This window comes from Vidua macroura, chromosome 13 (genome assembly GCF_024509145.1).
Source record: "Vidua macroura isolate BioBank_ID:100142 chromosome 13, ASM2450914v1, whole genome shotgun sequence".
Lineage (NCBI taxonomy): Eukaryota > Metazoa > Chordata > Aves > Passeriformes > Viduidae > Vidua > Vidua macroura.
This window is the reverse complement of record NC_071583.1, coordinates 19,312,937-19,338,038: the sequence shown is the minus strand read 5'-3', so window position 1 is coordinate 19,338,038 and position 25,102 is coordinate 19,312,937. Positions and strand designations below refer to the sequence as shown.

Genomic DNA, 25,102 nt, shown 5'->3' with positions numbered 1-25,102 from the left:
GTGAAATAAAAGTGGCTCTGCCTTTTCGACTCCAGCTCTCTGGCTTTGCAGCACTGATGTCGCTCCTCTGGGTGCAGCCACTCTGGGGCTGACTGCTGAAATCAGCTACAAATACTCTTTTCTGCGCCAGAACTGAAAGAATTGAAGCTCTTCTGCTCGTTTATAAGACAGAAGGATTTCCAAATCCAGAAAGTAAGCAGCAGCACGATTGGCCCTGGGCAGCAGCAGCTGCTGGGGCCACTGGAGCTCCTGGGAAAGCACAGCAGGAGCAGGGGAGCCTGGGGAGGAGCTGCCCAAAAAGTGCCAAGGGTGGAGCTGAGCAAGTGGGAAAAACAGTGGCACTTGATATGGCTGCTTTTAAATACATTTTAAATTTTTATTTTATTTTTATTTTTAATGGAAAATAACTTCCTCCTGCCTGCACAGGGCAGTGGCAACTGCCAGCAGCTCCAGTCCAAGTGCCACTGCCAGGGAGGGCTGGGCACCTGGACAGTGTAGGAAATGACATGGCCTGGGGAATGGAGCCAGCTCGAGCCCTCCTGCCCTGGCAGGAGCATCTGCTTGCAACAGAGGAGCAAAAGTGCATGCCTGTGATGTAAGTTATTTTAGAAGAGATGCTTATTCAGAGTAAAATTGCAATATTTTCACTAAAACGTACCTGCCAGCGGTGTGGAGTCACTGAATTTGCATGGTTTCTGCCCGGTCCCGTGTTCCAAGGATGTTGGTATTTTAAGAACATACATTTCTCGTGTTTCAGCTCCTGCAGGTGAAGGTTAAATGATGAATGAGACCTAAGTGTACTTGACAGCTTTTTCTTTTCCCCCACCAACCAAGTAAAGAGGAAGAAATCTGAAAACAGCTTTTTATTTCACCCATGCTTTGAGAATCAGCCCAGCCTTTCCCAGGAGCTCTGGGCATCTCCATGAGGTGGATATGTGGCATTTTTCTGTTCTGACAGTCTTCTCTTATTTGTAAGTGAGTGTAGGAAGTAGATTTGAATTTACACATCTCCATGGGCTCACACTCCTATCTAACCTGAGAGGATTTTGACTGTAAACCTGTCCTAAGGTTTGCTCAGCAACCTAGGTAAAATCAATTCACACTAAATTCATACTAGAGACCAAACACAGCTTTGCTCTTAGGAACAAAATACATTGCAAAGGTAACCATCTTGTTCTGTATTTATTATTTGGTTTAGTGGCTGTGCATTTAAGGATTCAGATTTAGTGCTCCCTTTCAAAGAATTTAACTACACAGAAAATAAGTAATACAAAGTAAAATATTTCTTTCTGTTCAGTTAAACCCCAGCTAAGTCATAAGAGATATGTGACATAATGACTGTAATTTTCCATTTTATTTGCACACCTTCTGCTTGCACTGACCAGATATGGAACTGCATTAAAAACTACTAAAATAACTCATCCAATAAAAAGAGAAAAACTCACCCTAGAAAAAATTTCAAACAGCAGAAAACCAAGACTATTCCTAGCCTAACAGGACAAGAAAAAAATAGGGATTCCCTCAGGGGAACAGGAAATTTCTTCTATTTTTGAACTAGTAAACGTAAACTGTAAGAACTAAACACTAATTCAATGTACAAAACACATGTCGAATGCAGTGAAACAGCCTCTTGGCTGTTTGTGCTGCCACTATTATATTCTAAATTAATTAGCCAATACACATTCGTTCTCATGCTGGTTTATGTTTAAATGCACTGTTTGGGGAATTATTAAAATAGAGTTTGAGGCTTCTCAAAACTGCTGTTCTTCCTGGATTCTTAAGGCCCACACACTTGCATGTTATGATTTATACCTGAATTACAGGATTTTAGTTTCACTGCCAACAGATGAAATATTAACAATTCCTACCTAATGACTCCTTTGATGGTGCTAAGTTTACTGTAATGCTTATCAATGCTAAGTTTCTTTATCTTAATACCTTTTGTCTCCAGAGCACAAAACAATTTCCCAAAGTGCTGTGGCTCTGTTGCTGGAACCCACGTAAATATTTTGCCATTAGATTGACTCCAATGAAATTCAGATTACACTCAATAATGGGTGTGTGACAACAAATTGCTCCAGTTGCATAATGGCCACATGGCTGCTATTTATACTGAGCTCCTTCCCAGGGGCACTTTGCTCCTGACGTGGCCTCTGCAGTGCCTTCCCCAGCAGCACTCCCCAATGTTCATCCCAGTGATGTCACAGCTACTGCCTGACCTGGCATCTTCATTTTAGGCAAAAGAAACGTTAGCGTTTAGAATTTTGCTCAGATTTCATTTGGCTTGGCTTGTCTGAGCAGTAAGCATCCAGTTCTCTAGTAATCCAGAGTTATTAAAATTGAATGGTGCTGTTCTGCGTCAAGACATTCCCCAGGAAGGAGTGGATTGAAACCTCTTCCCTCAGAATACTATTAAGGAATAGGGCTACAGAAATACAGAACATTCATCTTAGTCCAAGGGGAAAAAATTCAAATGAAGCCCTTTCTTAAATGACCTTGATCCCTAGGGAAGGGAGTGTCAGCAGGGATAGATTGCAGCCTCCCTTTTCTCCTTGCATCATCTTTCTTGTCTCCTCTTTAGGGGTCAAAAGAGTTTTACCTCTTAACTAATAATTAGTTTTTTTGACAAGAATTCATAGATTGCCTCTTAGGGCCATGGAGAAGGAACCTGACACATCCAAATAAAGTCGACCTCTGCAACCCTCTCCCATCAGCAGCAGTGCAAAGCAGAGGAAGGTCGTGGCAATGGCCACACCACCAAAGGTTGCCCTCAAGACAGCAGAGCATTTAGAAGTGAAGGTATTATTGATTTCCCCGAGTTTGCAAGGACACTGCAAAACCCAGTAATTTAACGTTCAGGTGCATTTATCAAAAGCTGGTTTATGGAAAAACAAAAACGAAACCAGCAGCAATTACAACCTGAAGGGATGGTGTGGCTGGGCAGTGCCCAGGCAGAAAGGGACCTGGGGGCACTGGTTGACAGCCAGCTAAACATGAGCCAGCCGTGTGCCCTGGTGGCCAAGAAAGCCAATGGCTCCTGGCCTGGATCGGGAATGGTGAGGCCAGCAGGAGCAGGGAGCTCATTCTGCCCCTGTACTGGGCACTGGTGAGGGCACACCTGGAGTGCCGTGCCCAGCTCTGGGCCTCAGTTTGGGAAGGACATTGACACACTCGAGCACCTCCAGAGGAGACAGCGAGGCTGGAGAGGGGCTGGGAACACAAACCCTGTGAGGAGCAGCTGAGGGAGCTGGGGGTGTTCAGCCTGGAGAAAAGGAGACTCAGAGGTGACCTTATCACTCTACAACTTCCTGAAAGGTGGCTGTGCTCAGCTGGGGTTGGGCTCTTTCTCCAGGCAGCACTGACAGAACCAGAGGACACAGTCTTAGGCTGCACCAAGGGAAATTTAGGTTGGATGTTAGCAAAAGGTTTTTTACAGAATGGGTGATAAAATTCTGGAATGGTCTGCCTGGGGAGGTGCTGGAGTCACCACCCCTGGATGTGTTTAAAAAAGGTTGGATGTGGCACTGGGTGCCATGGTATAGTTGAAGTGTTAGGGCTGGACTCGATCTTGAAGGTCTCTTCCAACCTGGTGATTCTGTGTGAAGAGGTCCTTTCTGTGAGCAGCCCACACCTTAAAACAGACTAACACACAGATCATGGAAACAAATTACTCAATTTCAGCTAATACCTGCAAGGAATGTGTTTATAAACTAAGTTGTCCTGCAATTGAAAAGATGCAATGACTATCTCCAGGAGGAATTATGAATAACTTTAAATGCAAGGACATCTCAGTCATTTTACTGAGATTATTTGGGTACAACAACAAAATACAACTTATACTCACAAGAATCCTATTTAGTTTTGCATTATATGCAAAATCCTGATCATCAAAACTGTTCGTAAATACCCACCTATTGTAAATGCAGGTGAACCTGGTGGAAAGAAAGGTGGCTGTGCTCAGCTGGGGTTGGGCTCTTTCTCCAGGCAGCAACTAACAGAATGAGAGGACACAGTCTCAAGCTGCACCAAGGGAAATTTAGGTTGGATTTTAGGAAAAGGCTTTTCACGGAAGGAGTGATAAAGTACTGGCATGGCCTGCCCAGGGAGGTGCTGGAGTCATCATCCCTGGATGGGTTTAAAAAAAGACTGGATGTGGCACTGGGTGCCAGGCTTTAGTTCAAGTACTGGGGCATGGGTTGGACTCGATGATCTTGAAGGTCCCTTCAACCTGGTCATTCTGTGAATTCTGTATGAATTCTGTGAAAGGGGCAATGAAAGGACACAAACTGTGCACAGCAAAAACTCAGAGCTCCCAAAGGGATTCCTTTGCCTCCCATCACTGCTTTGTCCAACTGCTCTGAAACTGGACCAACATTGGCACCTAGTGGCTGCTGAATTCAGCAGGGACAGAAGTTCCCTGAAATTTGTCACTCTTTCCAAGTGATGGGCTGAGATTTTCTAAACAAGCTGCCAATTACTGTCAGCTCTTCCCAGAGTTTCCATACAAGTTTTCTGTCCTGAAGTGTCAGAAGGTGCAAGACACAAAGTGTTTTCAATTGGCAGAAACATGGAGTCATTATAATTCTGGACACTGGGCAATACAATCTCCATTTGTTTTCTTCACTGTGATTAATCATTTTTAGACATGGAATTTTCTGGAATTTTCTGCTACTACAACTCCCAAAGTCACAGCTCAATATTTATATTGAAACTTGACTGAGGTTTTATTCCTTCTGTTCTCCTAAAGGGATGATGAACTTTAACGTAAATTCAAATTCTACTAACAACTTTGTACTATGACTTCATCCTATCAATGCATGATAAAACAAAAAAGGAAAAAAGTATATTAGGTAAAACAAAATAATGAAATCAAATCTCTTTGTGGGTCTTTTTCGCTACCATTCCCCTACCTAACTGATGTGCTGCATCATAATTTTTAAAGGCCCAAATATTTTTTTATCAAGTTGTTTTAAAACAATTTGAGCTCCCTCAGTAATCTGTACCAGGGAAAATTACCATCAAATATTCCAACTATTGTGACAACATTGGGGATCCCAAACAGACACGAGGAGAATGAAAGCCCAGATTTTTGGATGTCTGATAAAAAGAATAAAGAACCAGCAGATACTGCAAACATCCAGGTGTTTCTTTACTGAGTCTTTAGCACTTTGTGCAGTATTTCATGGACATGCAGCCTCAAGCCAGCTGGTAAATCCCAGTTCATGTGCACCCTTCTGCTCTGTGGGACTGGCTGCACTGGAAATGCCAGGCAGGAGTCCTGGGGGGTGCAAATGCTGCTAAAGGTATCCAAAAACTCCCTGACCCTGCTCTCCTGAAGGTGCAGCTCCAACAAGGTGATGCAGGTCCCCAAGGAGCTCAGGGATACACAGGTACCCAAAACAACGGGACTGGCTGTGAGGACTGGCCAAATAAACCGAGGGGTTTGGTCTCATCAGCCACTCTTTAGTGTGTGAGAATGATTTCCAGCTGGGTTTAAGAAATCACTTCTGTAATTGGCATGGCTCTGGAGTGGTGTGTGTCCTCACACCCCGTGAGATAAAACCCCTGCAATGACTGCCTTCCATCCTCTACAGAGCACAGACAAGGAGAAAAGGATGGGTGACTAAGATTGATAAAAGCCTGCAGAAGCCAAGCAGATGAGGATTTGCACTTCATTCATTCAGAAGATGATTAAGCTGTGTATATGAATATAGCATTTCAAACGACAAAGAGGCCAGTCTCCACAACTGAGTCATCTGAAAGGAACTGGAAATAGCTGGTGGTTTCTAACATTCAAAATGCCTAACTTGGAAAACTTCATGAATACAATTACAATTTTTGTTCTTCCCAGCTTGTTCTGGAACTTGGGTGATAACAAAAGTGACACCCGCGCAGGGTGAGGAGCACGTCACACATCACAAAGTCACACACTTTGCTGAGCAGCTGCAGAACAGAAACTATTTCACTGCTAGGAGTCACCACGAGGGAGACATTTTCTATTTTTCTCATAGCACGGGTAGGCTCTGCAGGCTTAGGAGTACTCAGTACAAATCCTTGGCTGGAGAAGCTTTGGAGACTGAATTCATCCCTGTTTATTTGTCAGTAACTTCCTTATAACTCAACAGTTCTGGTGCCACCTGTGCTACTACAGAAAAAGGACACCAGGCAGAGGCAAAATTTCTGCTAGAACAGGTCTAAGTGACATCACTTTGTGAGATTCCAGGAGTCCTCCAAGTGCTGGGACCACTGCTGCTCGGGAGGACAAAGGGTTGAGGGTGGAGGAGAGCACAGAAGGAAAACCCTACTGTAACAATGTGGAACTTCCCAATTAAACCCAATTCTTACCATCACCCTAAAGAGCATCTCTGTCCATGTGCTGCTCCCCAATTCCTGCTGACACACAACACAAACATGGCCAAGAGAGGCTGCCAGCAGGAATTCCTGTACAGCAGGAATATCTGTTCACTGGTGGTGGGCTTCAGAACACCCATCCATTTGTGTCAGCCCTTTGTGGGTTAAAAGCTCCACACCTCATCAACAGACAGGACAAAATGTTGTCTCTCTGTAAACATAAACACTCAGGTACTCTCCTCAAGAAGGAAAGCTCTAAATATTAAAAATATTATAAGATTGGTACAAGAGCAATTTGCTTTCAGAAACTCAAGAGACACAGAATATGTATAATTTAATGTGCATGACTAAGAATTTATGCATCAAATCTATGGGCTATGTCAGGTAATGCTCAGTGCGGGAACATGGTTTTATTACTTTAAAAAAAAAAAACCCAACCAAAAAACCCCAAATAAGTAGCTTTTTGCATATATTATATATTATATATTATATATTATATATTATATATATATTGTATATATGCATATATTATATACATTATATTTATTATAAAAGGTGATCTTTAAATATTTAACAAATAGCTCTCTTTAAAAAGAAATTACAATATATCACTACTTTTGTGTCTGAAAGAACTCAGTCCATTCCAGCTGACTCAGCTGTAAAATCAGCGGCCATAAAATTATATCAAGAACTACAGATGCTTAAACATTCTCTCAACCAAAATCTAACCAGGGAAAGGCTGTCCCACAAAAGGAGCATTACCACATCAAATGACATGCCTGCATTGTAAATACAAAATGTTGAAATTTGCTGGAAAATTTCTCTTGGAACACAGTATAAGCAATATGCCCACCAAGCCATAACTCAAGTCATCTTGGTTTTCATGAACAATTTTGGTGATTGTTCTACATCCCCAGTGGGAATGAATGCTTGCTGCTGCAGAGAATTCAGTAAATTCACTGTGTCCTCACAGAGTTTCTGAATTTTCTTGGAAGCCCTGCCCTTGGCTCCTTGGTGCTGCAGGAGACTGGGGGACAGATCTTAGGATCTCCCTTGTGTTTTTTCTGTTTCATCTGACATCACCGTAGGTGATTATTTAGAAGGTCAGAACTTAATTACTTTCCTTTTTAACTTCAAGTCTCCAGCAGCTGCTTTGAACCATAACCCAGCCCTACCCCCAAATCCAATGTGGGAATTGCCAACAACTTTCCACCTGCACCCAGGGCTCGGCAGCTCGGCTTGGTGGAGGTAAAATTTCACTTCCCCTGTGGAACGGAGAGAACAGGAAACTGTGACCAAGGCCAGTTTAAGGGGTTTTCTCACAGGTTTTAGTACTGTTTTCTAGGTACTGCTACAGTAGTACTAAGTAAGAGACTGCTACAGAAGTGTTCTAACACCTTCTACTCTTCTCTGGTGAACCACTCTCAAATACAGCCAGATACAAATTGGAATTTACTCAAACCCGTTTTGTTTCTCCTGTTTTACCTTTGCATGAAAGAGGTGTTAACCCAAATGGAGTCTGGGGATTAATCAAAGAAAACCAAATATTTTAACACTCAAACCACTACTCAGAGCTTTCACAGTGTGAGAGAGCTCATCACAGATCCCTCACATAAGCTTAACAATATAATGTGACAATTTGTGGGTTTTGTTTGAGGAGTTCTTTATTTTAAAAGCAGTTAAAGGCTCGTGGTGACAAGCAGCAACAATAATAGCTAATAGAAAAATGTTTGCAATGATCTCTAGCAAGGATAATGAAATAGCTGCTTTTAAATTATCTTCACAGAAATAGCACCTTTAGTTTTCCATTAAAATGATGGGATACAATGAATTATAAATATTAAAGACTGACATCTCTAGCAATGCTTCCTCCTACCTAATCTAAGTGTTTTGCTCAGCTCTGAAAATATAATTAGCATGAAAGCATACACACAGTGATGTCTGATTATCTCTTTAACACCTTTTCTGTCCTGGCTGGTCAATATCCAAGGATGCAGTGCCCTCCTTAATTCAGGGCTGCAGGAACAGAAAGCTTTTGGTCCAGCCTGACTGAGTACTCAAACCTCTGCTCTTGGCTGGAAGGCAACCATGGATCACCAAAAAAATATATTCAGACCTGAAAAGAAATAATCATGAAGCCACCCAAAAATAGATTGAGTTCAGAGGCAACTCAAGCCAAGCTGGCCTGGTTGGCTGTGCTGGCTCAGAGAGATAATCAGATTGCCCTCCTCCTGCACAACTACCTACAGGACAATTTAACTCTCACTCTTTGCCATAAAACAGTTTCATTTCACAGTTTTATAACCTGAAACGATGAGGATGGAATTTAGCTGATCTTTGGTAAAAAGAACAGAATGACAAGATGTGCTCTGTCAATGTATTTAATTAGTCATCTTATTTTTATAAGCATCTTGATTTTTCACATAACCTAAAGGAGAGTACCTGTTAAAGAGCACTTTGCTCTGCAGATAGCCCAGATAGCAGTTGAAACAAGTAATCCCAGACTCTTGGGATGTATTTACATTAATACACAGAAGCAGTGTGTGATGCAACAGTCACACACGTCCATGTGCACATGTCAGACACGTAGCTGGATGTTAACAGCTCCAAAGCCGTCTCTCAGCAGCACAGGACCTCGCAAGGGTGAAAAGCCATAGCCCCGAGCCTTGGCCTGTGCCTGTGGAAACGAACCACAGCCCGCTCCGACCTGAAAGTGCAAAGCCAGCGAGGCAAGCCAGCTGCGCTTCCCGGGAGGCCGAGCGGCAACAGCACCTGTGTACTGCTGTAAAAGGAATATCAAAACCAGCAGAACACAACACAAAAATCTGTCACTGCGGCGAGGATGCGGACGAGCATCGGCATGTGCGGGTCCTCCGCCCAGGCAGCGATTAATGCCTCATCGGCACCAGCGGAGCCGCTCCCGCGTGCTGGCCCACGCACCGTGGCTTCGGGCGCTGGGACCGCCACACAGGGACCCGCGGCCGGACCGGGTGTCCCGGGGCAGCGACCGAGCCCTGCACGGAGCCCTCACAGCCCGGCCGCGGGCGGAGCCGGGCGGAGCGGGCCGGGCAGGGGCGGGCCCGGAGCCGGGCAGAGCGGAGCGGGCCGGGCAGGGGCGGGCCCGGAGCCGGGCGGAGCGGAGCGGAGCGGGCCGGGCAGGGGCGGGCCCGGAGCCGGGCGGAGCGCAGCGGAGCGGGCCGGGGCGGGCCCGGAGCCGGGCGGAGCGGAGCGGGCCGGGGCGGGCCCGGAGCCGGGCGGAGCGCAGCGGAGCGGGCCGGGGCGGGCCCGGAGCCGGGCGGAGCGCAGCGGAGCGGGCCGGGCAGGGGCGGGCCCGGAGCCGGGCGGAGCGGAGCGGAGCGGGCCGGGCAGGGGCGGGCCCGGAGCCGGGCGGAGCGGAGCGGAGCGGGCAGGGGCGGGCCCGGAGCCGGGCGGAGCGGAGCGGAGCGGGCAGGGGCGGGCCCGGAGCCGGGCGGAGCGGAGCGGGCCGGGCAGGGGCGGGCCCGGAGCCGGGCGGAGCGGGCCCGGCAGGCGCGGGGCCGGCGGCAGGCGCTGCGCGGAGCCGGCTGCCCTCGGCCGCAGCGCGCCCCGCCATGCCCGGAGTGGCCGCGCTGGGCGCCGGCCCCGACCCCGAGGAGAGCTACGACTTCCTCTTCAAGCTGGTGCTGATCGGCGACGCCAGCGTGGGCAAGACCTGCCTGGTGCAGCGCTTCAAGACCGGGGCCTTCTCCGAGCGCCAGGGCAGCACCATCGGCGTGGACTTCACCATGAAGAGCCTGGAGATCCAGGGCAAGCGGGTGAAGGTGAGCGGCGCTGGGCCCGGCGGGGCTCGCTCCGGCCGTGCCCGCAGCCAGGGCCCGGGCCGGGATTCCCGGCTGCCCGGAGGCGCTGCTCGAACGGGCCGGGCGGCACCGAGCGCGTCCAGGCCCGGGCCGGGCCGGTTCCGCCCGAAGCCCGGGGCGAGCCCTCGCTCAGGCTGCGCTGCAGCAGCAGCGGCGCCGCTCTTTGCTCAGGCTTCTTTCTGGCCGCCCTCTGTTTACAAGCCAGAAGCAAGCTCAGCTGAACCGCTGTGTTTCCAGAAAGGGATGCGGAACGGGCAGATTGAGAGAAGGTTCTTAAATTAGGCATGCTGTTTTCTTAAGACACCGTTTACAGGGTGTCGCAGGAAGTGCCGTTTTTTACAGTTCTTCTTTATAGAACTAATAAACTCTAAATTTGACATCTGCTTTTTTTTTTTTTTTTTTTTTTTTTTTTTTCTCATGCTGGAGGAAATCAGCTGGTTGCTGGGTTAGAAAGAGCCCAGGACCTGTGCCCCGTGGATCTATCCTCAGATTCTCAGTAGCACAGATTCCCTGCAACTGTTGTCACCCTCTGAGCACAGGAGGAGTGCAAGTGAACAGTGGGGATAAAATGTTTAAAGCATCTATGGTTTATAATAGATGCTTTAAACTGGGATCAATCCCTTCACCAGCCCCTCCAGAATGGGGTCGTGCAGCTATCCTTACCCCCAGTTAGACTAAAAAGCATTTAATTCAGTCACTGCCTGGAGGAAGATGATGGAATTGTAAAGCTTATGGTGACACACAAATACAGTGACGTGGTTAAGTTTTGCCCTGTGTTTACCAAAGTAGGTGTCAAAGTCCTCTGTTGGTTTTTTCTTGTAAATTAACTTTGGTGAGTATTAGGGTGAGAAAGTTGCAGAAAACAGAGGAAAGAGAGGGATTAGCAGTTCCATAGCCGTACCCTGCAGCAGTGTTTATTTCCTTGCTAGTGTCACACCTTTCCCTGTCACGCCTGGCTGCGGCTGAGGAGCTGAAAAGCAAACTCGGGTTTTGTGTTTGAGCTGTTGGTGCCCGTTCCACAGTTCCTGGCAAGTGAGGAGTGGGGCGTCTCCTTTAAGGTAGAAACCTGCCTCTGTTTAAATGCTGGGCACATAGAAAGTGACAAATGTGTCTGTTCCTGGTGCCAGGGACTTCAGGAGTACCCCAGGAAATCAGCCGGGCTTCCCAGGTGTGCTTTTTAATATTGTCACTGCTTACACCTGGATATTCCAGGATTAGTAGCCTGGCTGTAACAAAACCTGTGTGTTATTTCTAAGTGTTTTACCAAAAACAGGGCAGAAAGTGCAAGGTCTTGAAGCTTTCTTTTTCTTTGGGCTGTTCTGTACTTCCACTCAGAAAAAAAAAGAGGGATGCAGATATTGAAGAGTATTTTAAGTATTACTTTAGGGAAGTTAATCCAACACTTGCTGATTGACCTTACAGACACTTTTGTCAGCTGCTGGGTCAGGGACACAGCCTGAATATGAAAGCATTTGCTTGGAGGGTTTTTTTGTTTGGTCAGTTAAGGTGTGGGGGGTGTGTGAAGTTTAAATCAGACTTTTCCAGTTGAGATTTAGAGCAGCCCATCTAACCTGGGTTAGGTTTGCTTTTGGAAACAGGAAATAAGGAAGCATTTTCTTGCACTTTTTGAGCTCCCTTACGCACACTGCTTGCACTTTTTGCCTCACAAAACCAGGCCAGCTATTTGCTGCTTTGATTCTGTTAGGGGTTTATGCTCCTCAGGACAGTATTGTTTTCTATTTAGCAAACAGTGGTGCAGGAATGAGAAAATTCTTGTTGTTGTAATGTTTTAGAGGCTCATCTTTAGAAATTCCTTCAAAACAAATTGTCTACAAAAAGTTGATCCACCACCCCAGTGGCCTGAACTTGATTTTTAGTCTAGCTAAGGGTAGTACTAAAACCCAACAACACTTATTTTGAGACTGAAGTAATTTAAGGTTAAATGTGCCCTTTCTGTTTCAAACTTCAGATGTTCCCATCACAGTTACGTAATGTTTCTGAAACATTTGGAACCAAGGATTTTAGGTCTCACTTTCTTTTGATGTGGGTGTGTTTTTTTTTTTTTGGTTTTTTTTGTTTTTGTTTTTGTTTTGGTTTTTTTTTTTTTTTTTTGTTTGTTTTTTTTTGGGGGGGGGTTTGTTTGTTTGATTGGTTGGTTTTGGTTTTTTTTTTTTTTGGTAAGGGAAAAAGATGCTTGTTGGAATACTGACGGTTATGGTGCTGCAAATAACTTTTTAAAAATTATTTCTGAGACTTGAGGCATTCTTTGCACCTTGCAGCTGTGCTCTTTCAAGTGTCTCACGTGTTCCATACACTGCTGCTTCTGACTAAACTTCATCTAGAAAGAGATCAGCTTTGTGAAATGTCTGCAGGGTGTCTTCATTTAAAGAAATGTTCTAGTACATGCTCTTTGAAATTGTGGCATGCTGTTTTCTCTAAGAGCCATCCTTCCTAGCTGCCTAAATCCTGGAGTGTAGTGCCTAAAAGTTGGTCTTGTTAATCACTCAGAAGTGATGTTAATCACTTATAGTGATTAAAGTCCTATTGATAAAATTGTTCTTTGGGTGATAGAAAAAATCTGGCAAACAGAACAAAAACGTTTTATAACTGTTATGTCACTGTAAGAAAAGATATTTATAAAATGCTGGAACCGAGATTTTACATAATGATAGGCAAGGACATTCCTAAGTCCAAGTCCATAAATCATGGCTAGTAATAACAAAAGATTTTTTCTTTTGATGAATTACTTCCTGTGAGCTAATTGTCTTTAATGCCTACTTTATGCTGTCATTTCATAGTGTTTTACATAAAGTGTTTTTTCCTCTATGCCATAGTTTTTCTTTCTCAGTATAACTTTCAGAAAGTAGCAGGAGAGAAGGAACAGTTGAAAACACATTCCTTTTACAACAAATACTTCTTTATGTACCATTGCACTTCTTCATTTACAAGCTTTTGCAGCCCATATGTTATCAAGATTATTGGCTTTGATTCAGGCCTCATGGCTGTAAACTGCATTCCTTTCAGAATGGCCCAAAATGTATTTTGTGTCATGATCTGGCCAAATTGCCAGTAATACAAAGTTGTGACTTGTTAACTGTCCTGTCTCCTGACTGGGGATTTAATAACTTTGCTACACAGATAAAAGCAGAGCTATTGGAAGCAATATTCTTTGTTATCCAGAGGAAAATGTAGCTCTCTGTCAACTCCTTTGACACTCATAACCTGCAGCAAATGGGAATACTCTGTTCCCAAAAAAGAGGGATTCCTCATTCTCTGAAAATTGTGTAGGGAAACATTTGAATGGAGCAGTTTATCCTGCCTGCCCTGTCTATGACTATCACTTTAAATTGAAATACACTGCCACAGAGATGTTGCTTTTGGCAAAAACTGCATGGATTAAGTTGCAAGGCTGTTTCAATAAATGTTTTTAGGAGCAAGTGTTGTGATTTGCCAGCCTACAGGAATGTATGTTATTGTTTGCCATTTGAGATGACAGGGTTCAGACACAGTTGGTTAAGATTCATTTAGCACAGTCTTTAGGTCCAGTTTCACTGCTGGGAAATTCTATGGAATTTTGCTGCAAAAGTGACATTTCTGTTTTTGTAAAGGAAGGTATCATCTGGAGGATGCACTTAGTCATTATTTATGCTGCTCGACAAGCAAAAGCACACTTGAACTCCTGTGATACTTTAGAAGAATCAGGAAAGTACTTAATAAATTATGTAGGAAGTAAGGGAGGGAGAAATTATTTACTGTGTCTTGGGGCCATCTGTTAAGCATTAACCTTTGATAAAGAATATGTTTATAAATGCAAGAAGCAGCCACATTGGCCCAGTTGATAATGATCATTTACTGTGCTCTTTGGCCAACCTGTCACTCACTGTCTTCAACGTTCTGTCTGTTCCTGTAGTTCAAAATCTGCTTTCTGTTAGCCTGAGCAGACATCCCAGAATGATCTTCCAGAGAACCTCCATGAGTTTTACCACCTTCTGTTTTCCTCCTTCCATCCAGTTGAAACACTCCTCGCTCCAGATTTTTTCTGGTGTCTCTCACTGTCCTGTATGTGCCACCATGAGGAGTGTGGCTGTCCAAGGAGTTCAAAGCTTAGAGAAGATCAAAATAACCAGCTTTTGTGAGTAAATAAGTATTCAGTAGTGAAACAATTAACATTTGTTAATTGTTGGGTAAATGAGTGTTCAGCAGTGAAACAATTAGCACGAGAAAGGTGGCTCCTTTATTCTGCCATATTCCTTCTGATCAAGGAGTCTTTATTCCCTGTTCTCTTTTGTTCCTAGCTGTGGTCCCCCTGCCACCAATCTCTGATTTCATAGGTGTTTTTAATGAGTAATTTCAAATTAATTCAGCACAATTCTCCAGCAATCCCAACTTCTCTCTGCCTTTCTGACACCAAAGGAGTTGCCAAAGTAATTACAAAATCAGGAACAGCTACCATCATGTTATTTACAAAGCTGAAGCACTTAAATCAAATAAATAAATATTGTTAGTAATTAAGTAATAATTAAACATTATTTATTAGTAGTATTAAGTATGTATTATTAAAATAATAATTTACAAAATTATTAAAATTAAAAATTAACCAAACTTTTATTAATTAAATAAAATTTAATTAATTTTATTAATTAAATAATTTTATTAATTTTATTTATTAGAAATTAAAATCAAAAATTATTATGTAATTTACAACGTACATCATACACTTGTACAACACAAAAGAATACATGAGCATATCTTCTTTAGTAACCTGTGGCTAGTACAGTTCTTTTGGTATTTAACTTCTAACTTAAACTGAGGAACTTTGAAATGAGAAATACTAAGATTACATTTTTTGTTCCAAAGAGTTTTCAATTGTTATTTTTTGCCAAGAGTTACATGCTTGTAAATATAGTTTAACAGAAATACTATATAAAACTTCTACTGTGCACAAACTGGTTAAAGTTATAGTTGTGATTGGTAATTTTTTATAGTTGTCATGCTTCTTTTTCAGTAGAATTCTGTGAAATTTATCTCTGTAGGCATGCTGGAGAAAATAGTGTTTACTTAGGATCAGAACTGGTATTTTTGTAATTAAATAATATTTTTAACCATGTATCAGACTGATTAATGTTACATGGAAATATTTTTCTTAGCATTTTCTAAAATGCTGTCAAGCAAACTAGCTGTATTTTTCCTTTAGAAATACAACTTGCTTTACATTAAGTAATCTGGTTCATAATACCTGCTTGCTGTGTCTATAGTGTGAGTTCTTAATGCTAGAAGACATTATTTAAATTACAAACAATGTGACCAGATGAGGTTTTCAAGCTTCCAAACTGGAGGGGGAGTTGTTCTTAGCTCAGTCACTCTGCACTTTCATTTACACCACACGAAAAGTGTAAGCCAAAACAATTTTATTTCTTAATTCAAGTGTTTCCACTTTGTCTGTGTGCACAGAATCCCTCAGGCCCTTCCCAAGAGTTGGGTAATCATCATTAGCCTTTTCTAGCACTTGACCTAATCAGGTACTGAGATTTAACAAACACAAAGGGCTGGTGGGAGACCTGAGTGCAGAGGTCATCCATAAACCTGCCCCAATCTCCTGGTCCCTGCTAATTGCTGCTGACTGCTCTGAACCATTATCTGTTTCATTAATAATCATTGCTTTGTGGTTTTCTGAGTCCATTACAGTCCCTTCCCCTGCTCTGAGAATACTCTTACCAGCAGTGAGAAGTCCTTTTTCCTGGGATTGATTCCCTTTCAGCTGTACATATATCAGCTGGGATCTGAATGCTTGCTTAGCACAGGAAATGAGATCTTATCAGCACAGCCTTTTCCAAAGGGAAATTTGCTGCTCAAAAATGCAGCAGAGTCAGAAGATACAAAGAAAACACTACTATGCAAAGGAAATAAAAGGAAAAATTATTCCATATTATTTAGTATAAAATAGCACTGGCACATTGTGTCAAGTTGTTGATAACACTTTAGAATAAGGAAGTTCAGAGAGAGGGGAAACCACAAATAAAAGGTCCACCCTATAGGAGGATTAAAAACCCCAGTAGTATTTGCTTATGTCCTGTTTCAGTGGAGATGCAGAATATAAGGAATGGCACAAAAAGACAAGCAGTGGTCTCCCATTTATCACTTGGGGATACAGAAGTGAAAGTGCAATGAATATAAATTTATAGAAGGAAGTTCTTTCATTTCACAATATATAGTGTGACTATATATTGAAGCCAAGAGCTTTGGAAGATTCAAAAAGGATTAGAGATTTATACTGAGGATGAGGACATCCACAGTTACTTTCGATTAAAAGATCCTGGAATATAAGCCATCATGTTCCAGGACATTAGACAACCTATAAACCATCAGGATTTACAAAGAAGTTCCCTATGAGCAGCATACTGTGTTTGTCCACTCTGAATTCTTTGGTTTCTTCCTCTGGAACATCTAGTACTGGGAACTCAAACTCTGATACCAAACTCATAATTCTTATGCTGCTGGTTTTAGGCAAAAGTATATAAATCAAACATTTCTTCTTCCTGCCCAGCTGTAATGTGTTTTACCACCCAGAAGAGGACAGGTGATGAGACTAACAGATCCTTCACTGACTTTATTGAGACCTAGGATTGCTGGCATTTTGTTTGCACACTCTTTTGTCTATATTCTTTTAATTGTCTCATACTTCCTTCTGAAACAGCCTCAGTGCTCTCAGATTATGTGACCACATCCTGCTCCCTTAGTTCCTGCCCGTCACAGAACTGGCAGAGCCACAGATGGTGTGGTAGCCAAAACCCACCTGTAGTGTCAGACACCAGGTGACCTTGGCTGCAGGCTGGCACCCTGTTCTGCTGCCAAGGGTGACAAAGGGCTAGGGCTGGGCACACTAGAGAGTTCCAGAATCTGCCACAGAAGGAGCTTGCTGGCAGGAAACCAGGGTCCCAGCTGATGCAAACTTGGAGCAGCCAAGTTCTCAGCATAGATTGCACACACATATATATATGTGTGTGTGTGTATATGTACATATACACATACATATGTAGTTATTATGTATATGTTTATATCAAGGCTCTCAAGCATATATTCTCATCCTTAGGTCATGTACAAAAGGCTAGATAAACACAGGGCTAGAATGCATTGCATATACAGGAGATTTGGATCAAGGCTCTTGGATCAAGTCCTCTCCTTTGGTTGAGGAGAGCAGCTGCTGTGTGTCACAGTGTGCCACTGTAGCAATATATCTGAGCAACTCAGACTGCAGTGGGCACCAGCCATTCTGCTCTTAACTGCTCTTATCAGAATTTTCTCAGGGCCCTCTGAAATTCATCAATGCTACTAAGACATAAACTGCAAAAATAAGAAAGAAGCTAAGAAACTGAATTCCAAGACCACAAGAAAGAGATAGCAGAGACCTGTGAGCCACCTGGACTGTAACCAATCCCAGATTCTGAGAGGTGCACACAGAGCACGTGGACAAGAGAAAGGCACCAATAAGAAATGTGTGATCAGTGTGTGCAGTAGAGTTGGAATCTATAAATAAGAGCTTGATTTAAACAATAAACAGCTTCTGCTTAATCATATTGGTCAGTTGTCCAGGAGTGCTGAATTCCCCACGTGTCACTGTGTGTCACTGTGTGCCACTGTGTGCCACTGTGTGCTGTGTCTGACCCTGCTGTGTCCCCTCAGCTGCAGATCTGGGACACGGCGGGCCAGGAGAGGTTCAGGACCATCACGCAGAGTTACTACCGCAGCGCCAACGGGGCCATCCTGGCCTACGACATCAGCAAGAGGGGCTCCTTCCTGTCCATCCCTCGCTGGATCGAGGATGTCAGGAAGTATGCTGGCTCCAACATCGTGCAGTTACTGATTGGTGAGTTGGGAATGCCAGTGCTTGTGTAACATGGCCACAGGTTTTGGTTTTGGTTGGAGTTAAGGTGTGTGCAATAGACCCGACTGGAAATTTTACCAGAAGAGCTGATTCACAAAAGCAGAGATGTTTTGCTTTGGATGACTTCTGTTAAGGAGGAGTAGACAGCTTTGAATCCTTTACATCTCCTTTAATGGAGAACTGGGATGCCCAGGATTGCCCAGTTCTGAAGCACAGCAGCTGTGGAGTTCCCTTCCCCTTCCCTTCCCAGGCCCAGGGGAGCTCCATCACAGCAAGCTGATGTGTTTCGGTGAGTTGGAACACACACTCACAGACAGGGGATTTTGGAAGGACTTTGGGGCAGAGTTTGTCAGTTCTTTACTAGAAGTTCTGCTTTCCAGCCCAAACGTGGCTCTTGGGGCCTGTAGAGCTGCTAATCCAACAGCAGTACCATTCTGGATTTCCCTAGGAATCAGCAGACAGCTGCTGTTTTCACAGAATGGTTTTAACTTCAATTTCTAGCCTATTCTCTTCTGTTAGGGTCTACATCCAGCCCTCTTCAGTTACTTTTCCTGTACTTCATGGGTAATACAGAAATGCAGGTTGGAAAGGGCTGGGGAGATTATCCAGTGCAAGCTCCTGCTCACAGCAAGGCCAGAGTCAGGTTGGTCAGGGCCTTTTCAGTCACATTTTGAAAATCTACAGAATGGAAATTCTTCAGCTTCCTCGGGCAAGCCGCGACCCTCCTGCCAAGCCCTTCCTGTGACACAAACAAGCCATTATAAATCCCTCTGTTGTTCCCTTTCCTTCCAGGAAACAAGTCTGACCTAAGTGACCTTAGAGAGGTTCAGCTGGAAGAAGCTCAGAGCCTGGCTGAACACTATGACAACATTATCTGTGCCATAGAGACCTCGGCGAAGGACTCCAGCAACGTGGAGGAGGCGTTTGTGAAGATGGCCACAGAGCTGATGATGAGGCATGGAGGGCCCATGTTCAGTGAGAAGAACACTGACAGCATCAAGCTCGACAGCAAAGACGTTGTGGAAGGCTGGGGGTGTGGTTGCTGATAAGAGCTAGCTGATATCCCTAACTTTACTGGAGTTTAGATGGTGCTTCACCCTAATGCTGAGTAGCATGGTAGCCATATTCTCCTCCTCCTCCTGTGAAACCAGCAATTTTGTAGAAGTTAGACACAATCCTGTTTGCTTTGGTGTCTTATTTTTAAAAAGGGACTTTAGAGAGGTGGTCCTAAAAGTCAAACCCTCTGAAAAACTTACTCAATATTTGTCCCCACGGTTTTATTTTCTGTAACCTTCATATGAGCTACAAAAATGGATGGAACTGCTTTGAACTTGGTATTTTGGGGTGGGAAGACATTTAGTTGGGGAAGAGACTGATGCAAACCCAAAGGTATGAGCATTTAGCATGGGACTGGTGGCAAAGGAGGTCACTTTTGGAATAGGCAGTCTTGACAGTATCTCTTCAAATCCTGTCCACCAATGACCAGGAAGTGTCAGTGTCTTTGATAATGGTATTTCAAGGGACATAATAGCCAAGATTTTGATTACAGGACCAAACAGCAGTCACCTGTCCTAGGGCATATGGATAGCTAGTTGCTGTTGGAGCAGGCCCAGGTGGGTGAGCTTCTCTCAGGTTTTGTTATCATTTGAAGTTAGTGTTTTAACAGAAAGCAAAACCAGCCTGAGCACTGTCACTGGACCAGGGTGGTGATTTAAAGCAGCCTTGAGGAGAGGGAAGATGCATTTCATTTGCCTGTTGTTTGCACAATGATAGCTCCTTTTTCCTGGGGGAAGCGTCACTGAGATTTTGCCCTCAGGTCTCATCATTTCATTCCACAACTCAAGACCTGCACCACTGGAAACAGGAACTGGAGAAACCTTGAACTGACTGTAGCCAAGATCTCTTGCCATGTGCCTAATGGTCAGATACAGGGTTCATTCTGGTCAAACATTTGATGTTACATTACCAGAGTGCATAAATGGCATAAGTGGATTTGATTTTTTTTTATTGGTTTTGTTTTTTAAACCATCTCTTTAAATACTGCATGGGCATATAATGGGAAAGAAGTCCTCAGAATAGCTGAGAACTGCATGATTGCAACTTCTTGGTTGTGAGAAACCAGTGTCTTTTTGAGTGATTCCCTCCCAGCTTTGTACCCAAATGTTCCTCCCTCCCTATCACAAGTTACCAGTTGCTTTTCATTTCTTTAAAATACTCAGCAGGAAAAGTCTTATGTAGACTTTTGATCCATCATAGTGGATCAAAAGTCTGCATAAAGTAAAATAGATTTCATAATGCAGTTCATTCAGATGCAGCTCTGTAGAGTACCTTGTAGATGTAGCTGAGGTACTGATGGATGCCTCTGCAGTTCTCAGGCACCTTACAAAAGTGGATTTGCAAAGAGAGCAGGAGCAGCAATATTTGAAACTCTGCAGCTAAAGCAGAGGTGTTCAGGTATGGCAAGCAATTTTTGCAATCCTGATAATTTGAAGGAGTCACTTTCAAGAAGCACCATTTGAAGTGAAGGTCTTGTCTCTTTTGAAAAATCCAGATCAAAAAGGACTTGAATTGTTTTGCTACGGGGGCTGCACTAGATCAGTCATCCAACATATCCTGTGTCATGAAAATTAGGAAGATTTAGGAAAGGGCTAATGGATACCAATTTTAATCCTATTCATCTTCCTGTAGCAAATATTGAACCATTCTTTGCTCTTTCTGGTTTTTTAAACTGTGAGGTCGATAACTGAGGAGTAATGTGTGCTTTGTAGCCTGTTTGCTTCTATCTAAGGGGTTAGTTTTCAGATTTTATAGTTGTGAGAATGAAAAGGCCTTAAATTTTTCAACTAGTATAGTTTTCACAGTTCTGGTATTTTCTACAGAAGGGCAGGCTGAGCTGCAGTGCTTGGTAGTGGTTTTGGATGGTTTTCCAGGATATTCCTACTTCCAAAGATAGTAGGCAGTAAATGCCCAGTTAGACATTTGGGAATGGGAATGAAAATGGGAATTTTCCAAACCCCGCAGTTGTTGGTGTATTCCCTATATTCTGCTCTCAGGAGAAACTGTGAAGACAGTCCAAGCTAAAACTGAGTGACTGCTTTTCCTGCTGGTGAGGTACAGAATATTTGCAAACATCTGACTTTCTGTCATGACCCGTGACAGTTTGAATCTGTAGGTCATGGTCCTGCAGTTCTGCTTGAGCAGGGACCCCCAGATGAGCTCAGCCCCCACCACCTGCAGCATTAGTGCCAAATTATTGAATGCTGAGAAAAACCCAGATGCATTGAAGAACAGTATTGCTACTTCTCAGACTGAAATCCATAGTTTACATAGTAACTCATCTTAAAACTGGAACAAGAAGCAACATGAACATAAATCCTGCTTCCAGTGCAGCCAGTGAATGATTGTGTTTTTACAGTAGATGAAGAACTGAGGAATTACTGATCCATTTTCTTTGTTTTGAGGTTTGTTTAGTGAATAAGTAGAATTAGACCAGGCACTACACTTTTCATTACAATTTGCCTGGATTTATCTCTTAAACTAGGCTTGAAGGATGAGGCTCTGTCTGCAGGTCAGTCTGGTTCAGTCAGAAAATGTGCAATACAGCAGCAGTGATTTCTTTGCTGTACTTTAAATGAAGGCACCAATTCCAATTAGTTTTCAGTTTCACCCATGGTTTTAAATCAGTTTTGTGTTTTAGCTCTTGGCTCTTCTGCGTTGTAACAAGTGGAGTACAAGTTTGCATGCCCTCCTAGCTGAACAAAAGAAATAGAATAAGACTTTGTTTATTTTTAATTTTTTTTTTTTTTTCAGAAGAAACCTGAAGACCTGGTTTATTTTTTAGGTTAGCAGCTGGTGGTGCTTGGGCTGTCAGTAGTTAAAGTCTATTTTGATTACCAAACTCTTCCTTTGTTCACTGCCCACTAGGCTGGGAGCTCCTTGGCCAGAAATAAACAGTAAATGTGGAGCTTTTCACTGCCCTGCTGAAGGCTTTATCAAACCTGAGACTCCCACACAGCTGTGGAATTCAGGCTTTAGGAAGATTGTTGGTTTTACTCCATTAATCCTATGGAAACCAAAAGGCTACCTGGGTGAAGAGAGTGAGGAGCAATAGACCTGTGATTTACGGGTGAAAACCTGATTTTCACCTCTCGGGGTTTAAATGGGCACTGATGTACATCGAGTGAATAATTCAGTAGTGCTTGTTCAGAGTTCACAGCATAAACATTTGCCAAGGAATCAGTTTACTGCCAGTTGAACATTAACAAGGGTATGGTGCAGTAATTGCTTTTAAGCAGATCCCCTTGGCTGATCATGTATTTGCATTAGTATTTAAAATTTCTTTCTGGCAGTACCAAAGTGTGCAAAAATATTACAAAAGCACAGGAGGGGACATTGATCTCTGCCTTGTAGCACTTGGGAGTGGAATGCAGAGGCAGATACTGAAATGAAATCATCAGCAGAATGTGGCTCCCAGGAGCCTTTGTTACACTTTGTATTGATTTTAAGCTAATTTTATCTCCAGTTTCTCATCCAGTCCATCATCATGGATGGAGCTTGTACAAATATTTATAATTATGTAAATGTAAACCAAAATGTCGGCCCAGGAACCTGCTAACATTTGCTTTGCAAAACAAAATTTGACAAAAATGAGCATACTTAAGAAGAGAGGAGAAGTCCTGATGATTTTCTTACTCTCACTGTACTGGCAAGCAGGTTTTTCAGGGGTGAAAATCTAAATGAAGCCCAGCTAAAAGCACTAATAGCTTTCCAATATATTAGCTAATACTGATAGATTTCCAAGAGCTTCACCAAAAGCAGAGCTCTTGCTCCTTTTGGGTGCCTAGACTGTCATATGTGAAAGCAAGGGTTTGGAAGATTGTCCTTTGGACATGACATGCAAACTTGTCTTGAAAACTTGAAGACATTTTTTAAAAGTGAGCCAAGAGCTGAATTTACACAGACATGAAAGCTGCAGACAGATGCTTCCCAATATCTTCAAAAGCATCTCAGTACCATTGCAAATAAAGCACAGAACTTGTGTGGAAGTGGTTTTGCACTAAAGGGAAATAATTATCAGAGAAAAAAATCATTAATGTGAAAGGCAGAGCATCTTGATTTTTCTGCATTTTTCATGTTCATTTCCTAGTTCAATGCTGTGCATAAGTAAGATTTTTCCCTTTATAAATGATAAGTGTGAAAAGTAGTTTGATACTTGACAAAATAAATGCTTTCTTAGGAGAGTTATAATATTGATGAGGAGAATAACTTTGCTAATAGGGTTTGGTGGTGCAGTATCAGGGATTCCCCACAGAGTTCTGTTGGAATGATGTGAGACACAAAAACCATTCCCAAAACAGGGGAAGCCAGTGGGGAACACCAGACCCTGTCCTGCCTGCCAGACAAAAAGTAGATACAGGCTGGTACTGAGCAGAAAGTGAATTTAGTTCTTTGTAACTGATTTTAAAGATTTCTGTTTCAGATTTCTGATAGGCAGATGTGCTCTGTGCTGTCAGCCAGATTTTCCCCTCTCCTGTGCCTCACTCGCTGAGATCTGACAGGTAAAAACCCCACAACTCCAGAGAAGGGAGCATCCCAGCCAGTCTGGCTCACACACACCTCTGGGGGGGAGGGAAAAAATCTCTAATTCATATTGAATTCATTCACTGCATTCCAAAATTATTTGAGGGGTTTGGGTGATAACAGTGTTAAAATGGTTCTGCATTTTCTAGGACAAATCTGTTGCTTTTCAAGGTTTCTTCGAGAGATGCAGGCTGTACATTTCTAATCATCAGTAACTATTTGCTTTTAAACTTTCTTATCACAATACTGACTAAATGATTTGAATATGAGGAGACAAGGGAGCAAGCTTGCATACTACGGTAATTTTTTATACTTTACCTTCATCTATTTATGAATTTATTATGAAAAGTATTTTTAAACATGAAACCTGCTTTTGTTGTGAATTTTAGCAAAGTAGTGGATATATTGTACTGTGTATCATTAAAAAGGTTTAATTAAAGTAAACATTTGGCAATTAATACCTTTGGTTGTTATTTCATGCATGTACCTTGTTGTGGTATACGATCAGAAACAAAATCAATTTTAAGAAATTATATATCCTATCCTACAGTGATGTATGGTCTACTTTTACACAAGCTATGACCTAATGTACTCTAAACTAAACAAATGGTGCTGAACTAACTTTCTCTTATCCTCCCAAATGTCCATCACTTCCAGAAATGCATGCACTTTCAATTGTTCCCACTTAGCAAACTCTCCAGCAGAGCTGTCTGGAAGATGAGGAATGAAATCCGAAACGCTCGGTGTTGGAGAAGTGCACATAACTTTTCCAGTGCTTGCAATTAAGTGTGAACAATTAACAACTGTACCTCCCCAGGGGAATGTTTAGATCCTGGATTTGATTGAAGTGCTGTAAATTAAACAAAGCAACACCCCTTTCTTTCTGCTTGGCTCTTTAATTTGAATGTCAGCAGATGGGAGTTCGTGATCCGCAGGAGCCAAATACTGAATTTCTTGGTTTGCATTGTCTGCTGCTTCAGTAACAGCCTCGGGGGTCAAAAGAGGAGTTGTCAGTGCAATGGCCAGGCTCCAGAGCTGGCTCCTCAGGGTGCTGGGTGCAGCTGAATTTGTCACTTAATTCTCTTCAAGGACAGTTTTTTACTACTGAGACTGCCCTGGCACTGGTGTGTGGAGGGAATTGGTGAGAGAGGGAAATAGTGCAGGTGGCATGAGTAACATCTGCCCCTGGGAGGGACTGACCTGGATTTTCTCATGTTTTACACATTTATACTGGAGTTTTTAAATCTGTATGGGGAAAAAACCCAACTTTTCCTTTCAATGGCTTGTTATAAGTGCATGAGATGAACACTTAGAAATTATTTCTCATTTCCTGGAATTCTCTAAGAACGTGAAATGGTTTGGAAACAAGAGATCTACACACACTACAGACGTTTTTCCTTTGCTGTGGTGAACTGACCTTTCACTATGAAGTTTGTATTTGCAAAAAACT

General features: G+C 43.0%; 1 protein-coding gene across 1 annotated transcript; it reads left to right on the top strand.

The window, feature by feature from the left end:
• The first annotated feature begins 9,908 nt into the window (after positions 1–9,908).
• Positions 9,909–24,110, top strand: RAB43 (RAB43, member RAS oncogene family). The gene is made up of 3 exons (XM_053989123.1): positions 9,909–10,151; positions 17,871–18,054; positions 18,865–24,110. The coding sequence occupies exons 1-3, from the start codon at positions 9,942–9,944 to the stop codon at positions 19,116–19,118; spliced, it is 648 nt and encodes a 215-aa protein (XP_053845098.1). The 5' UTR covers positions 9,909–9,941; the 3' UTR covers positions 19,119–24,110.
• The last annotated feature ends 992 nt before the right edge of the window (positions 24,111–25,102 follow it).

Bases quoted from the DNA above. Each gene is read 5' to 3' on its own strand.
- RAB43 (XM_053989123.1), top strand. From the start codon at position 9,942: ATGCCCGGAGTGGCCGCGCTGGGCGCCGGCCCCGACCCCGAGGAGAGC. The intron at 10,152-17,870 runs GTGAGCGGCGCT...GTGTCCCCTCAG, and splicing joins TCCAGGGCAAGCGGGTGAAG to CTGCAGATCTGGGACACGGC. The intron at 18,055-18,864 runs GTGAGTTGGGAA...CTTTCCTTCCAG, and splicing joins CATCGTGCAGTTACTGATTG to GAAACAAGTCTGACCTAAGT.